This window comes from Ostrea edulis, chromosome 1 (assembly GCF_947568905.1).
Source record: "Ostrea edulis chromosome 1, xbOstEdul1.1, whole genome shotgun sequence".
Classification (NCBI taxonomy): domain Eukaryota; kingdom Metazoa; phylum Mollusca; class Bivalvia; order Ostreida; family Ostreidae; genus Ostrea; species Ostrea edulis.
Window position 1 is genome coordinate 76,078,858 of NC_079164.1, and position 17,527 is coordinate 76,096,384.

The 17,527-nt window shown below is 36.3% G+C and overlaps 1 protein-coding gene across 1 annotated transcript; it reads left to right on the forward strand.

The window, feature by feature from the left end:
• The first annotated feature begins 1,016 nt into the window (after positions 1–1,016).
• Positions 1,017–16,954, forward strand: LOC125681048 (glycerophosphocholine cholinephosphodiesterase ENPP6-like). Its single transcript, XM_048920950.2, has 7 exons — positions 1,017–1,800; positions 8,914–9,062; positions 11,986–12,148; positions 12,238–12,527; positions 13,147–13,314; positions 15,474–15,564; positions 15,670–16,954. Exons 1-7 carry the CDS (start codon positions 1,581–1,583, stop codon positions 15,897–15,899), a joined length of 1,311 nt encoding a protein of 436 aa, XP_048776907.2. The 5' UTR covers positions 1,017–1,580; the 3' UTR covers positions 15,900–16,954.
• The last annotated feature ends 573 nt before the right edge of the window (positions 16,955–17,527 follow it).

Sequence of the window (17,527 nt, forward strand, 5' to 3'; positions counted from 1 at the left end):
GGTCATGTGACCGGGCTGAAAATGAATCAAGTGTGGCGGCAACCCCGGCTCCAAATCCAATATGGCTGCGCCCAGCATAACCGCTACAGTTTTATACACATTTTCAGAAGAAGAGCTTGACGATGATAACGACGAAGTATTCATTACCGCAACAATGCCGTGTGTGTCAGTTATGTTAACTAGACATCTATTGATAGCATGCCATATAGTTATTTTGAGACAATAATCGGACAACCATACATAAACTGCTGTCTGTCCTAGCCTCTCTTGCAACTGCAAGTGGCTTTTCTAGAACTATTTATTTAACCCTAATAAAAATAAAAATTGGCAACTGACCTGTAAGATTGGATGAGTCGTAACTAAACAACTCACATTCTTTTGTTATTTCATAAATGTAGGGTCTTCGAGGTGTATGCATTGACAAATGTGATGAAATGAATAATAAAAATATATGTTGTTACAAGATCTTGTAAAAATATATGCATAATGCACTTATGTAGAAGCTGCTGTTCGTTAATGAAACTGACAAAACTTGCATATCTACAAACGACACCATCTTGGTCCCGCTCACGCCTGTCAAAAAATTCGGCGCCAGCGGGCCGGCCCGATTGATGCGCACGCATAATCGGCTTCCAATCAAGTGTTCAGCAGGTCAAAAACCGGCGGCCCGGTAATACCGGCGAGGTCGCATCAAGTTCCAGCAATGTTACAAAACGTTTATAAAATTATTCTCATACTCAAATAAAGGTTTTTCGAGTATGCTTCGGAGCTTGCTCTGAATTGTACTCAAAATAAATATGGCTGAGTTTGAGTATTATTACGGTAACAGTCTTATAACCCCCCAGGCCTGGTCTAATTTGTCCCCTTTTTATGATACAATAAAGTTTTCTGTTTACATTCAAATTGTTTGTTGAATACATTTAGTTTCTTGCGATGCAGTAGGATTGTGTGTCGGCTTTGATAAGGTGTATTTTCATACAAGACATAGTTCGCCTAGCTTATCATTTGACCGAGAACTGGTGACTCTTCTTTAATACTACTATCGTCGGTACTACCTATACTTTTCTTCCGTCTTTTTTCCTTAATTTAAAACATTCACTGAAAACAGCCAGTTATCATGTACTCATACAATCATTGCAACGTTTGTAACAAAGGCAGAATAGAACGCAGATGTATGGGGCGTTCACAAAACACGTCCGGCCACTCCGAGATCTACGTGTACTCACTGATTGTTTACTGTAGCAAATTTATAATTGCTCCTTTGGAAGTCCACAAGCGTGACTATGATAAACTGTCGGCATTCTAGGATACAGTTGTGCGCTCTGATCTTAAAGATTTTCTGTGAATTTTAAATCAAGAGGCTAACAGAGTGATTTTCCGAATGAAATTTTCCATGCCATGCGTCCTTTAAGAATACTACAATTTAAGTGAATTCAAGGTGTGCATGTTTGTTTAGACAAACACGGTGCGCCGTATCAGTATTATCGACAGTAATTTTACAACTATGTCACTCGTCTGAAGACTCATCTGGATAGAACTAGCTAGTTTCTATTTTAGCAATCTAGTTTCCTTGAAACAAAATGTACCGTGCCTCAAAATTACTTTTGTTCTTTGGGACTTTCCATATCGTCTCCTGCTCCAAGCTTGTGGTGATTCTCATGGATGGGTTTCGATGGGATTATTTTGACCATGTGGATTTGCCTGGCTTTGCTAAAATGGCGAAAGATGGCGTGAAAGCCGAGTATATGACATCGGATTATCCTACGTTGTCCTATCCAAATTATTACTCCATCATGACAGGTAAATTTATCATCAGTTTAAAAGATCACAACGCTAACGTATAATGTATTCATCTTTTGGATCTGAATAATGGGATATATTATGGTGACATATTACTGTCACCATTTGTCAGATAGTCTCAGACCTTATTTTCGAATTATTCAAAACGCATGTAAATTTATATAACCCTTTATATGAGAATAAACACATAAACAGTTGCACTACATCTCTGTCGAGTGCGCGAGACATTCGAGGAGTTCCGATTGGCACTACATCGTTGTCACTCGGTGACGTCACACAGACTTTGGCTATCTAACGCAGGTGAATTTTGCATAAGATTAGCTGTAATTAAATATATATCGATGTTATATTATGGCCTTGTTCGACTGTCATGTTAGGAAATAAATTAATACCGATTGTAATATTTCTCAGTTTCATAAGAAATAAAGAGAATCCCTGTTGCTGGTCCTAACAGTGTCTAATGCTATGTATTTTAACTGACCTTACAAACTACATGTAGAGCACAGTGATTATAAGAACAGCAAAATATCATTAAATGTGAATAAAAATCCGCGAGAAAGTATAAACATTGTGGACAGTGAATCTGATTACGAAAGTCTGCACGAGTTCACTGCTGTCAAATCATGTAAACAAAATTTGACTTAAACAGGGAGGGTATAAATGTTCTGATTTATACATATATTTCTATCAAGCTATAAAATTATGAAGTGCATTAACCAAACTTATTTGACTTATATACTCAATATTAACATTTTCTATTTATCAAAAAATATATAAAATGCATCTTAAATATGTTTTTATTTGACTTTGACAGAAAAAAAATGACATGGGTATAATAATAACCTGATATTGGGGTATAATGACCTGATGACGTGGTACGATAAAACAGTCGATTTAAAGCATTTCCCCGGTCCTAAATGTCTTTATGCATCAATTTTATTTTATTGTTCTTTGGTTTTAGTTTGTTTTACATGTAAAGTGCTTTAGGGTAATTGTGTCAATTAGATAAAGCGCTGTATACAATAATAATGGTCATTATACCCCCTGGTCGATTGGCTATTGGTTTGGTGATGCGGGCGGGCGTCAACAATTGGTTTCCGGATGATAACTCAAAAAGTTTACAATCTAATCAAATGAAACTTTGATATATTGTTGGGTACCAGGTAAGGAAGACCCCTATTGATTTTGGAGAAAAATTGTCAAAGGTCAAGGTCACAGTGACCGAAAATAGAATGAAAATTTCAGAAAAAATTGGTTTCCGGATGATAACTCAGAAAATTTAAATCCGAATCAAATGAAACTTGGATATATTGTTGGGTACCAGGTAAGGAAGACCCCTATCGATTTTGGAGAAAAAAGGTCAAAGGTGAAGATCACAGTGACCGAATATAGAATGAAAATTTCAGAAATATTTGGTTTCCGGGTGATAACTCAGAAAGTTTAAATCCGAATCAAATGATACTAATAAAGATGTTGTTATGTACCAGGTAAGGAAGACCCCTATTGATTTTGGAGAAAATGGGTCAAAGGTCAAGGTCACAGTGACCGAAAATAGATTTTAAAAAAAAATTAGTTTCCCGAGAATAACTTCAATTTTTTTTAATTTGAATCAAATGAAACTTGGTTATATTGTTGGATACCAGCAAAGCAAGGCCCCTATTGATTTTGGAGAAAAAAGGTCAAAGGTCAAGGTCACAGTGACAAAAAATAGATTGAAAACTTCAGACAAATATGGTTTCTGGACAGTAACTTGAAAAGTTTAAAACTGAAATTAGCTCTTCACAATTATAAATATGCCACATCATTCCTGACTTTACAATGTATCCCCTGCAACTCGGCTTATGCACCCCTGGGTGCATATATTGATTTTTTCATAATTCTTAAAGAAAATGTTAATATTGAGTATATCGAAGTTAAAACGTTGGTTAATGCACTTCATAATTTCATAATATATGTAATCAGGTCAATCAGAACAACTCGCTACACTAAAGCTTATATCTTCATGACACCATGCCACAATATGGCGATTTAAATGTTTTGTGAAATTATTTGTATCGATCGATTTGTTTGTCTATCATCGTAGCTCAGTGGTTAAAGCATTGGGCTGGTGAACCGCAAATCTGGAGTTCAAACCCGCCAGAGTCTTTTGTTCATATATGTTGAATTGTTTTGAAAATCAAGTTTTTATCCAAATATGCATAATTATTTTCCGCCTTTTTTGGCATATGCATTGTATACTTAATTATATATCATCTAATCTTTTATTCTTAAATCAATTCGTACTGATTTGAGAGACCATTTCAAGGTGTTGTGAGCCACCTTAAAGAGACACTACAGCTCATTTTCCATATTTCAATCGAGTGGGTTTTTTTTAGACACGTATTAACAAAATGATAAAAATCATATCGATACTGACAATTTTGAACAATTTGGATGTACAAATTTGATTTGCTCTCAAATGCGCTTTTGAAGATCATCCGTAATGCAAATGTTTCTTCATGCTGACTCAGACTTTTAAAATTCATATTTACATCATGTGATTTTGAATGGCAGCAAAGGTGTTGTGTAGAAAATATTTAGAAACCCCTTAAGGGGTCCAGACTCGCCTTTCAAGTATTAAATTACTCCCTGCTTCTTGTGTAATTCTAAATCATTATTTTCAACAGAAACGGTTAACCCTTCCATGTTCCTATTGACCAATGTTTTTAAACTAACACGTGGCGTTTTCAGGTAAAAAATAGCACTTACCTTTAAAGCACTATCGACTTGTACATGTCTTCGCAAGTCCCAATGGCAGATTAAGGGAGGGGGCAGACCCCCCCCCCCCTTTTTCACCACAAATTGTGAGTAAAGCTCCATATTAGGCACCCAAAATGGCGGAGTACTTTGGCTAATACTTGACGTTCACATCCCCCCTTTGGAATTCCTGAGTCCTGTGTGTGTTTCTCCTAGCTCTTGGTTTTCCAACGGACATACTAATCTCAACGTAAATTTTAGTTCACGTATGAGTTCTATCTCATTCTATTTTTACCTCTTTTCTCGCAGAATCTGTCAAAATCCTGGGTCTATCTACTACCCGGTACACTTTCCCTCACTGTAAGATGTGCTGAGCTTCCGTACGACAGTTGTGACGCCTTAGGAATTCATTGATATAACTCGAAAAACCCTCTGTAACACTCACTTGGCCACCTGGAAGCCGTGACAACCCTCAAGAGAATCCTACCTGGCATTCCACATCTTGATCATGTACGTGTTCCACGTGCACGCTTCCCGTTAGCAGGTTGGGAACACTTCCCCTATAGCGAGATATTCTCGCTAAAACGCGATTATCCATCTCTAGCGAGAATAAATATATCGCGTACAACAGAGAAAAACACCCGCGGAGTACATCTTTTCGTGATTCACGTGAAAAGAAGAAAAAGTGCTAAAATGTTTGATACTTCTGCAAATATATGAATCAAAACAAAAACACTGATGATGTGTATTGGATTTCAGACTGCTTCCCTCTTACGCAGCAACTTTGATATGCAATTTCATTACTACATGTATGTTGTCAATTTCATAGAAACAATTCGCATCATGTTGAGTGCGTGTCGCACTTATTCAGCGTTGCACAGGATTTGCCATTATTTTCAATAAAGACGCCAAAACTCCTGTTTATGGTAATGTTTATTTCTCGCCAAAGAGGGATAATCGCGTTTTAGCGAGAATATCTCGCTAAAGGGGAAGTGTTCCCAACCTGGTTAGTACCGACATCGAACTTTGCACTTAATTCCAGTTCCACTCAACAAACTAAATTCCTGCAATTTTCTCTCAACAGGACTTATCTCTAACTCATCACTTTTAAAACTGCAAACTTCAGTCCACAAGAAACCCGTTTGCTCAACAGTTTGTGGAAGTCGTCATTAGGCCTAACGGATTTAGTTTTTTTTCTAAAAGTTGTGTATTCACATATTACTACCCCCATCTCGAAATGACATAGAATGTAGTGCAAGAATAACTCGTTAATTCAACTCAAATCATATCATGTTTTATCATATAAACTCAATGTTTTAAAATGTTAAATGATAAGAAATGAATTTGTTATTTTTTCGTTGGGTGGAGGCATACCACGAAAAAAACAAGAGGCCCATGGGCCACATCGCTCACCTGAGTCACCTTGGTCCATATCAGAAGATTTTTCATATCTATTTGCATGTAAAACCGTAGTCCCTATTATGGCCCCAAACCTACCCCTGGAGGCCATGGTTTTTGCAAACTATGTCAGAAAGCTTTCATGTAAATGTGAACTTCTTTGGCCCAATGGTTCTTGAGAAGAAGATTTTTAAAGATTTTCCCTATATATTTGTATGTAAAACTTTGATCCCCTATTGTGGCCCCATCCTACCCCAGGGGGGCATGATTTTAACAAACCTGAATCTGCACTATATAAGGAAGCTTTCATATAAATCTCAGCTTTTCTGACTTAGTGGTTCTGGGAAGAAGATTTTTAAAGATTTTTCCCGATATATTTGTATGTAAAACTTTGACCCCCTATTGTGGCCCCATCCGACCCCCGGGGGCCATGATCTTAACAATTTATAATCTGCATTATATAAGGAAGTTTTCATATAAACCTCAGCTTTTCTGGCTCAGTGGTTCTTGAGAAGAAGATTTTTAAAGATTTTCCCTATATATTTGTATGCAAAACTTTGATTCCCTATTGTGGCCCCATCCGACCCCCGGGGGCCATGATTTTAACAATTTAGAATCTGCACTACCTAATAAAGCTTATCTATAAATTTCATCTTTTCTGGCCCAGTGGTTCTTGAGAAGAAGATTTTTTAATGACCCTACCCTATTTTTACCTTTTCTTGATTATCTCCCCTTGGAAGGGGGCCTGGCCCTTTATTTTAACAATTTAGAATTCCCTTAACCTAAGGATGTTTTGTGCCAACTTTGGTTGAAATTGGCCCAGTGGTTGTTGAGAAGAAGTTGAAAATGTGAAAAGTTTACAGACGGACGGACGCCGGAATACGGGTGATCAGAAAAGCTCACTTGAGCTTTCAGCTCAGGTGAGCTAAAAAGACGGAAAACTTTTGCATCATGCGCTACGCGCAATGATGCAGTTTTCCGTCTTATTTTTTCGTGTTATACCTCCATTCAACGAAAAAAATAATAAATGCATTCCTTAACTACTTGAACGGATAAATTTTATTCTGTTTTAACGCTATTTTTGAGAGATTTGACAATTTTAATTAAAATATCATATGATGCATTTTGGTAAATAGCAAAATTTCATCATGCGCCGTGACCTCATTTTTAGATTTATGAAATATTTCCCGATATATCGTAAAATATCTGAATTTTCAGCAGTATAATTGAAATCATTTATTTTATGCCTACCAATTTTGGATGTAATATGACGTTCAGAAAAAAGTTATACCAAAAGCCTTCGTTTTATTTTAATGACCCTCGTAATAATTAACACGATAGTACAGCACTAAGTACACTGTAGTTGTCTAAAATTCCCCAACCCTGAAAAATAAGTAAGCGTTCGAACAAAGAATGACGCCACAGGTGGATTATAATAATAATTATGAGTTATGAAATTTACCATCGTTCATTATCTTCACCTTTTATTAATACTGTCTCAATCCATGTAGTGTGTGCCCTTGCTCCGAAGCCGTGTTATTTTATGTTTTATTTTCCTCTGTAGTAAGCAATGCTTATCGTCATAATGCGTCGTCAAAGGCAAACCTCCCTACACGAAGACGCTCAGATCAATGTATGTACTGTGTCAGGATAGTTTTTATGAATAACCTGCAAACCAGTCCACAGAATTTGACCCACTTTCTTTAGTAACGTTATTACCCTTTATTATATACCCATTAATGTATCGTTCTTTGATACTGTGGATTTCACAGCGTGTGATCCGGTTTTCCGGATTAGCACACTGTGGTTTTCTGATTCAGTATCAGTATCCTCTGAAACTGATGCCGTCACAATGCATCAACGCAATGCTATTTGTGGAAAATATTGACCGCGTCACAAACAAAACTGCGTACACAAAACATAATTTCATGGTATGTCTGTGTTTTTGATAATTTGGATTACATTAATTTTTTTATCTGATAAATGTGGATTTAAAATGCATAAGGGGGGTATATAATAAATTTATCATTACTACAGTAACTTGATCCGAAGAGTTGGATCACGTCTCGTTGACAGGCGCGGATCATCAGATCAAACTCGACGCTTTGCGTCTCGTGTGATCTGATGATCCACGCCTATCAACTCGACGTGATCCGACTCTTCGGATCAAGTTACTGTAGTAATAATATATATGTATTATCCCCCCCAAAAAAAACTTGCGATCGAAAAATGGGATGCTTCTGAACGTTCACCGGATTGGATTGTTGTTTTTGGTGTTTTTTTTAATTATTGTTTTTGCTGTTTTTCGCCACACTCAAATTTTTTTCAGTTATCTGGTGGCGCCCTTTTTTTTATTGGTGGAAGAGAGAACCCAGATACAATGTACCGGGGAAGAGACCACCGACCTTCCGAAAGTAAACTGAGAAATGTTCTCACTTACCGGCGTGAGCGGGATTCGAACCCGATTGGAATTAAGACTAGCGCTTTAATTATTCAGCGCCTACACTATGGAACGCTTTACCGATAGGATTACGTCGTGCCAAAATCATTGGCCGTTTTTAAATAACATCTCATGATTCATTTCTTTAACATTGCCTTTAGTGTTTAACTGAAAGCGACAATTCATGGTTTTACAGAATAATTTAAAGACTGGCAGACTTTAACCAACACATAATGCTATTTTAATGCAGGATGTTTCAAAAACTTTTAATTGTATGCTTTTAATGTGAAGCGCTTAGATATCTTAAATTGATTATGGCGTTTTTAGATGGATGTGGAAACGTAAATCCACCTTTTTTCCTTTTTATAATTTTATCATATTACAATATACAGATTACATTTTGACAAAACATCATCGTCGACTTGGTGTAGCTAATTGCAATTTATTCATCAGAAAAATACAAGGTAGATTGGTGTATATATGTCCTTTAAATGACTATTGAAGCAAAAGGAAAGATGACTTTATATTTTATGATACAGGTTTGCACACAGAATCACACGGCATGGTTGGAAATTTTATGCATGATACTATTCATGGCAAGAACTTCCTTATTGGCGCAAATCCTGACCAGTATCTGCCGTTTTGGTGGGACGATGCAGAGCCCGTCTGGGTCACAGCAGAGAAGCAGGTGGGTCAAGAATTTTACCCTCAATGGTCCTTTTGGGACATAATCCGGTTTAGTCTTATAAGATCATCGGGCTGCATTACAAAGTATATACAATTAAATATCTCCACAAAAATTAGTTGTATATCGATAAATATTGTTAGAAGAACTGGGTGCTTCCAGTTTGTGGTTACAATGTATCTCTCATAGTCTCATCTAAGAACTCAATGGAAAATACGATGATTAAATACTTTCAGAATACTAATTTTCCCAAAAATGATGTGAATGACTCTATAACGAATAATATAATAGATTTCGACTCTCGCTTTTAATTATCTACATGTATATAGGGCGAATTGTAAAATGACTGTTTTACCGCTGTGTGTCCGCCCGTCCCATGTATGGTAAATGGCTTAAAGAGCAGAGTGTGCATATTCTAATTTTAAAGGTTGGAAATTGCACGTTAGAAATTTAGTTATCTTCACAATTTTTAACAGACCTTAAAACGTTTTTGTGATAATAGCCCAATCCGCGTTACACAATGCAAATTCAAAGAAATTATGTAGTAAGCTGTTGATTATTGTGATGTAGTAAGCTGTTGATTATTGTGATGTAGTAAGCTGTTGATTATTGTGATGTAGTAAGCTGTTGATTATTGTGATGTAGTAAGCTGTTGATTATTGTGATTTTTATTCTTTAGGTGTTATTTCAATTGTGAAAAGATTAGTTATCAAATGTGTCCTCCAGATGCAAGCAACTGTTTACTATATTTATAAATGTCTACTGTTAGACATCATTTGTGTCTATAGACATTTTCTCCGTTGACACTGATATATGAACTTTGATTCTGGTTTTTAACACTTGGTTTGAACATATTTTATTGCATACAAAAGGTTTGAACACAAGTTCTTACAACTTACGAGGTTCTCACCTTAGATTAATTGATAACAATTGTCATAAAACATATGTATAGATAAAATAAATACATGTACATTTAGCATAAAGTGAATTACTATCATGAGAATCTGCCTGAATTATGTATAAATTTGTGAACAGCATTAAAAATTTTGCTGTTAGTTTCATAACCCAAATTGCCACTGCCCCAAAGTAAAATCCGTGTATCAATAATAGATAATTCTTGTATTTGAAAAAGTTCGTTAAACATAACATTTCTTACTACTGAAAATCTTTTACAAACAAAGAAGAAATGATATGCATCTTCTCTCATACCACAATGACAGTTAGGAGAATTGACAATGTTTTTTCGGTGTAAATCATAGTTCAGCAGACAGTTGTGTCTTAATTTAGTATGAATTATATTTACTATTCTTTTGCCAAGAAGAAAATTTTTAGGCACTATTGAAATATTGATATTATTAGAAATGTTTCGACGGAACTGACAGATAGAGGTTGTTTTCTTTGCTTCGTTTGCTAAAGAGTTCCATTTGCGAATGACATCTGGAAAAAATGATTTGTTGTATGTTTCTTGCTTAGTTCTAGGAGGTATATAGTCATATTCGTAACGAGTATTGTAGCGCGATGTATCCTTTCGAAAATTGTCAATGATATCACCTAAATATTGTGGTACAAGATTGAGGTGAATTTTATACATTGTCATTAATTTTGCGATTTCCCGTCTTTTGCTTAGTGCTTCCCAACCCGTTTCTAAATATAATGATTCTTTGGATGCAAGAATTGGCAGTTCCGTTACTATTCTAGCTGCATGGAGCTGTACTTTTTCTAACTTTTCAATTTCTGCAGAAGAACATCCATCCCATACGACTGAAGCATATTCAAGTATAGGTCTAACAAAAGTCATATACAATTTAGATAGTTTGTTTCTACATAAAGTGATTTTGAGTTTCCTTAGAAGTCCTAGTTTTTTATACGCATTGTTTACAATATCATTGATATACACAGACCATTTTAAATCATTGGAAAAAGTGAGACCAAGATGTTTGTGGGAAGAAATGAGTTCTAATTGACAATTTTGAAAAAGCAGTTTTGAAATTTCATTATGCTTTGCCTTGGTAAAAAATAAAACTTTAGTTTTATTAGGATTAAATTTCAAAAGCCAGTTATTTGACCATTCTTCAAGAATTTTGAGATCATGATTCATAACATTTTCTATATTACATATATTCTTATCTGCATATTGAATTGAATTATCATCTGCGTGCAATCTACAAAACGATAACAAATTTTGTGCTACATCATTAACATAGATTGAAAACAAGAGCGGTCCCAGTACAGATCCTTGAGGCACTCCAGCATTGCTAGTTAAGCTGGATGATAACAAATCCTTATACATCACTTTCTGACGTCTGTTACACAAATAACTTTTAAACCACTGAAAAAGATTTCCACATATTCCATATTTTTGTAATTTAAAAAGAAGTCCCTTATGCCAAACCCTGTCAAAAGCTTTAGAAAGATCACAAAAAACCATACAACATGATCTACCTTCATCAATATTCTTCACTATACTGTGATATGTTTCAATAAGCTGGTAAACTGTAGAGTGACCAGGCAAGAACCCAGCTTGGTACTTATAAAACAGGTTGTTACTATGAAAATAATTATAGACATGTTTTAAAATGATTCTTTCCATTATCTTACTCACACAGCTTAATAGAGAAATGGGTCTGTAATTTGATGAAAGTGAAGGGTCCTCTTTCTTGAAAAGAGGTAGCACATGGGCTAATTTCCAACAACTGGGAAATGTGTTTTCAGACAGTGATTTGTTAAAAAGCAAATACAGAGGTTTACATATTGTATATATTGTTGACTTTGACTTAAAACTATTGATCAGGATATGTGTTTGTTTATAGTTTTCAGTCCAATGGACAATTGTTTATATTTCACAAAGACTTTCCTAATATATGTCAACTGTTAACACAGGCACCGTCTATCTAAGTACGTCAAATTCTTAATAAATATATTGAAGGGAAAGAAGTCATACTTCTTTTACTGGCCCGGATGTGAGGTGACTATAAGGGAGACCAAACCCACAGTCTGCGTCAAATACAAGCTTTCTTTGGTACCGGAGTTTGATTATTCACTTCAAGAGACTGTAGGACTACTACAGAACGATTCGGCAGATCTCATAGGTAATTTTATCGAAAAATACATACTTGTACCATGTTTTACATTTTATATAGCAAAACAATATATGCAAGCTTTCGTATTAAATTTACAGGGATATACTTAGAAGCTCCGGATCACTATGGACATAAATTTGGAGTGAATTCTCTCAATTTGACCACAGTGTTGCATGATATTGACAACAGTTTGGGCGAATTCAGGCGAAATCTGACTTCACTCGGCCTTCATGACGATGTTAACATAATGATTTTTTCTGACCATGGAATGACAAACATAACAAAGATGGTGAATATTACAGAAGCCATAGAATTAAACGACATTAAAGTGATTTTCTCACCAGTTCCTTATGTCAGCATATGGCCGATGGATGGAAAACTTGATAAGGTCAGCTACTTTTTGTGTTACTTGCAAAATATGGCGACGCTTTGAGATTACTTCGTGAATCATCTCTCAGACTGTTCATCTGTCACAACGTAGAACTCGGCAAGAAAATTTAGCATGACCTTTTCGTTTGAATGATTAGATATACTTTAACGCCCCCCTCGAGAATATTTCACTCATATGGACACGTAACCATTGCCGGTGAAGGGCTGCAAAATTTAGGCCTATGCTCGGCGCTTATAGTCTTTGAGCAGAGAGGGGTCTTTATCGTGCCACACCTGCTGTGACACGGGGACTCCGTTTTTGCGGTCTCATCCGAAGGACCGCCGCATTAGTCGCCTCTTACGACAAGCAAGGAGTACTGAGGACCTATTCTAACCCGGATCCCCTTTCTGTATGACATTTAGTGTATATGTACGAATACTTATGATCGTTCAGGCAACACATCTGCTCCTTGTTTTTATATCATTGTGTCATATATATAGTTGTACATATGTATGGGGGGGGGGGGATGGGGGGGGTATGAAAATCTAGCATTTCTCAAGGATATTTTAGTTACTGGGAAAATCAACAAAGAATTTTCTGCTTTTCAAGTATTTACATGAGAATTCATCAATTTCAGGTGTACAACGATTTACTCACTGCAAACTTATCAAATATAACGATCTACAAAAAGGAATCTATTCCTGACAGTTATCATCTAAAAATCCATCGGCGTACACCACCAATTGTGATAGAACCCGACAACGGGATTGCAATAGTGGGACCATGGAAATGCAACAATTGCACAGTATGTAGTAAAACCAAAATTCAGTAGTTCTCTAAGAACACAAGTTTCTGACCTCTTTATTAACGTTTTGACCAACTTCAACCATGTGTATAAGATTTCCAAATTGTTCCAATATCAGGTTATGAAACATATCATCATGGTTTTTGCTGTATTTGTATGCTGTTTTCGGAGTTTTTTCTCCCACTCGTTGACGACCCAATATAAGTGACAAATTCTCGACGCGACGTAAAACAAAAATAAATAAATAAAACTTTTAAAAAAACCCACCAAGCAATCAATCCTCACTCGTATAGAAACGCTTATTCTAATGCAATCTAAATACAACTAGTTCATAACATGACCTTAAGGAGATTACACAAGCGAGACAAGCTGTAAAATGATAACGATTGCCCAAAGTGCTGTGAAAATGTTCACCGTCACTGCGGCATCGAAATTCCCGTAGATAAAATAAATGGTCAAATTCTTCATTTTTGTACTACAAACATTTTAATAACCAGACAAGTCTTCTCATATTTGTAAAGTTTTTATTGGTTGAAAGAAAATATGACGTCACTGTTTACATCAACTGCATATTATGCATATTTTCTGTGCTAAATGAATAAGCGGACCAGGTGTCCATTATTTTGTTACTTGATGTTAAAGGTCTGCGCTCGTCTCAACAATCACGCCGTAAAGCATACATGTATTTGAGCCAGAGTTTCACGCAAAACAGAATAGAATGTGTGTTTTTCCAAACAATTACAAAGGTACAGTGTTATGATTGATTGTATATTGTTTAACGTCCCGCTGGAGAATTTTTCACTCATATGAAGATTTCCGTCTTGGGGAAGTTTCTAGTTTCTTGGGGTAGTTTCTAGTCCCCAATAGCAAGCGACTGTGCATGAGCAGTTATCCCCCTTGCCGTTGCTAAGCGGACTGTAAGCACATCGCCATTTGCATTTTCGCCTCGGAAGCTGAGATCGAGAGGTGAAACTCGCCAATGTTTCGTGAAATAAAATTGATTAGAAAGTCCAGCGGCGATTGAGCGTAATTAAGCGGGGGCTTAGGGTCGGCAGCCAGGGGCGGATCCAGGAATTGCGGTTACGGGGGCGCCACTTTATGAGGCAGTGGGTCCAGGGCGAAGCCCTGGTGGGGGTCCAGGGGGCAAAGCCCCGAAAGCTTCTGGATTATACAGATTTTATGGGGCTTGACATTTCTCCCATTTAGTCATTTGTACTATTTTCTATCATTTTAATAAGGTGAAATTAATAAAATGACCCAAATTTTAAAGATTTTTTTTCGGGGGGGGGGGATGATTAAGTTCTCCCATTAAAGTAATTCAAGAAATCAAACGATTTTTTCATTTATTTCTCCAGGAGTGGAAGAAATTATTGCTTCTTTTATCGTTTAGTACATTTTTCGAAACAAGATACCGCGATTTACCTTAAATTTGAAAATTTTAGGGGCGGGGGGTGGGGGGGGGGGGGGGGCGGCTGCGCCCCACTTGAAAGTGATGGCAACCATATGTTTTTTTCAAAATCTCTCGATGGCATGAGAATACATATTATGATATCAATGACTAATAAAAACATTTCTTTTGTACATAAAGAAGAGAAACATAGCTGAAAAAACTACGTTAGATACCCACTTTTAGTTTAGAGAAATATATAAGGAAGAATTATATGCTTGCGAGGCAATACTTATCTAATCACCAGAATTACATATTCATGTGCTTGTTTTGAGGGTAAAAAGTCTTTAAAAATAATTAAATACTGGTATTATTTCTGAAATGCATAAGATGGGGGCAGTTTTCATTAAATTAAATGTTTTGTGACAAAATGACAGCTAATGCTCCTTTAATCATGAAAAATCATTAGGTTCCAACGCTTACAAACCCTATCTCTATATAAGGAGTTGACTCGGGTGTGCACTGTGGTCGATGTGCATCTTATCATTATTGATTATCATTGATCATGAGTTGACAGGGGATGCTTACTCCTCCTAGGCAGCTGATCCCACCTCTGGTGTGTCCAGGGGTCCGTGTTTGCCCAATTGTGTATTTTCCATTGCTTATGGGATTTATGAGATTGATCACTGTTCCTTATCTTCACCTCTTATCAATATCATGTGTACAGCATCCATGTCGTATAATCGTATTTTGATTTCTTTCAATAAATCAGAGTATGAAACCTGGAACAACCAACGTAGGGATGCACGGATACAGCAATGCTCATTCTGATATGAGAGCAATATTTAGAGCTGCCGGACCAGGCAAGTAGCGATTTGTTTAAAAGAGAATATCATAGTTTGTCGTAGAACATTAAGTTTGGGAGGGGGTAATGATATGATGTATTAATTTCTTCATCTTCATTTCAGCCTTCAAAAAGAATTTTGTGAGCCAACCCATAAGTAATATTGAACTATATCAAATAATGTGTGACATCCTCGGACTTAAACCTAATGCAAATAATGGAACTTGGAGTAATGTTGCGCAAATGCTTGTCAAAACCGACCCATCTGCTGGACGATCAACAACAGTCTCGTTCATCTTGATCATGATTTCAGTGACCACTTCTACGCTGAAATTCTTATCTTGTCAACACTAGTAGCAGAATCCCTTATTCGTGTTTATAGTGTCTCGGGGTGTTTTTACATTTGTAGTGGATTGTGTCAGGTAGATCATGTAGCTTGTAGAAACATGTTTTTAAGACATTTTTCTTAAACACCTCACCTATATACGCTGTGCATGTACAAGTAAAGACATTAGTGGGTGGGTGGGGGGGGGGGGGGGGGGGGTCAGTATAATGTCATTGTGTAAACGATTGAAAGTGAGGGAGATCGTGCATTTTAATAAAATTGCTATTTTGATAAAGAGATGGGGTAAGATTGATTTATATTTAAATCCGATAAGCAAAAAAGTTAAGAATATGTAACTAGGTAAAAAAAAAATATGTATAACATTTCATGGATAGAAGTAGTTTTATTATAAATGTATTCGGGTTTTTCTGTAAAAATCACATTCTTGTAAAAATTATATGCATTAAAAATGCACAATTTAACGTTAACGAAAGACGGCCGACGATAGATGCAGACCAATTGCAATAGATCACCCGAGTTTACTCGACCACGTGACCCAAAACATTGAGGGGGGGGGGGGGGGGGGGTGGTGGTGGTGTTTAAATATACAAGATAATGGAAAGCAGAAACTACTTTATTCAAAGTAAATGAAGCGGGCAAAACAAAATGAAATTTAATTTTCGACAAATTTATTGGAATTAATAGGGATACTATAGGGGAAAATGACATTTTCAAGCAGAAATATTGGGGGTTATCAAATATAGGGATTTTATAGGAAATATAAGGCCGCTTGAAGGCCTGATATCAATCTTGCAGATGTCATCCTTTAATGGAAGTTCCTACAACGAACGCCTTGCGTCGAATCTGTGAAACGGAAGTCGTCTCCAGAAAGGTGTTCCATTCTTTTTCAACTTAATCCAATTGACACGCTATTTGTTAGTTTTATTCTCAGCGTTCTCTTTTCTGAATTTCGATGTGCCCTTTTTGTTTTCATTCTGACTGATATGAATTGGTATATGTTACAGTGTAATAAAATTGTCACCATACCATCAAGAAATGATTGAAATAAAGGTTTCATGAAGTATATAAGCTTTTCTTATTATTTTGTCATAATGACGAGACTTAATCTTCGTCTATGCAAAAAAATAAAGTTTTGTTTTTGTATCAAAATGTGTACAAGTTGCTGAGTGTAAACTCTCTCCCTTTGTTTCTCTCGCTTTCTCTTGCAAAATGCTCCTGTCTTATTGCGCACATTATTTCTCCCTTCAGTTTATCCATTGTGTAAATTCATCCGCGTTCAGGTAAATTGGGAAAGGAACTGAGATGATCATCACTGCCTTGTACAGGTTCAGTCGTGGTCATGGGAAAGGTTTGTTGCATTTTTGTAATGATTTCAAATGGAATGAGATTAATGTATTTTTTAGTGTTTTCATATGATGACAGGTCAAGAAGTACAGTAATTCATTGAGCTGCAATTACTATTTGATGTCTGCTGTAAGATTTCCCTCCAACAAGTCTACGTCTTTGTTGTGGAATGTGTCAAAGGCAGTCATATCGCATGTTAAGGCATTTAGTATGCTTTTAACATCAATTGGGAAAATTAGAATCATAATTGATGGCTGATCCTGGTCCATCAGAATTTTCAAGCTACCATATT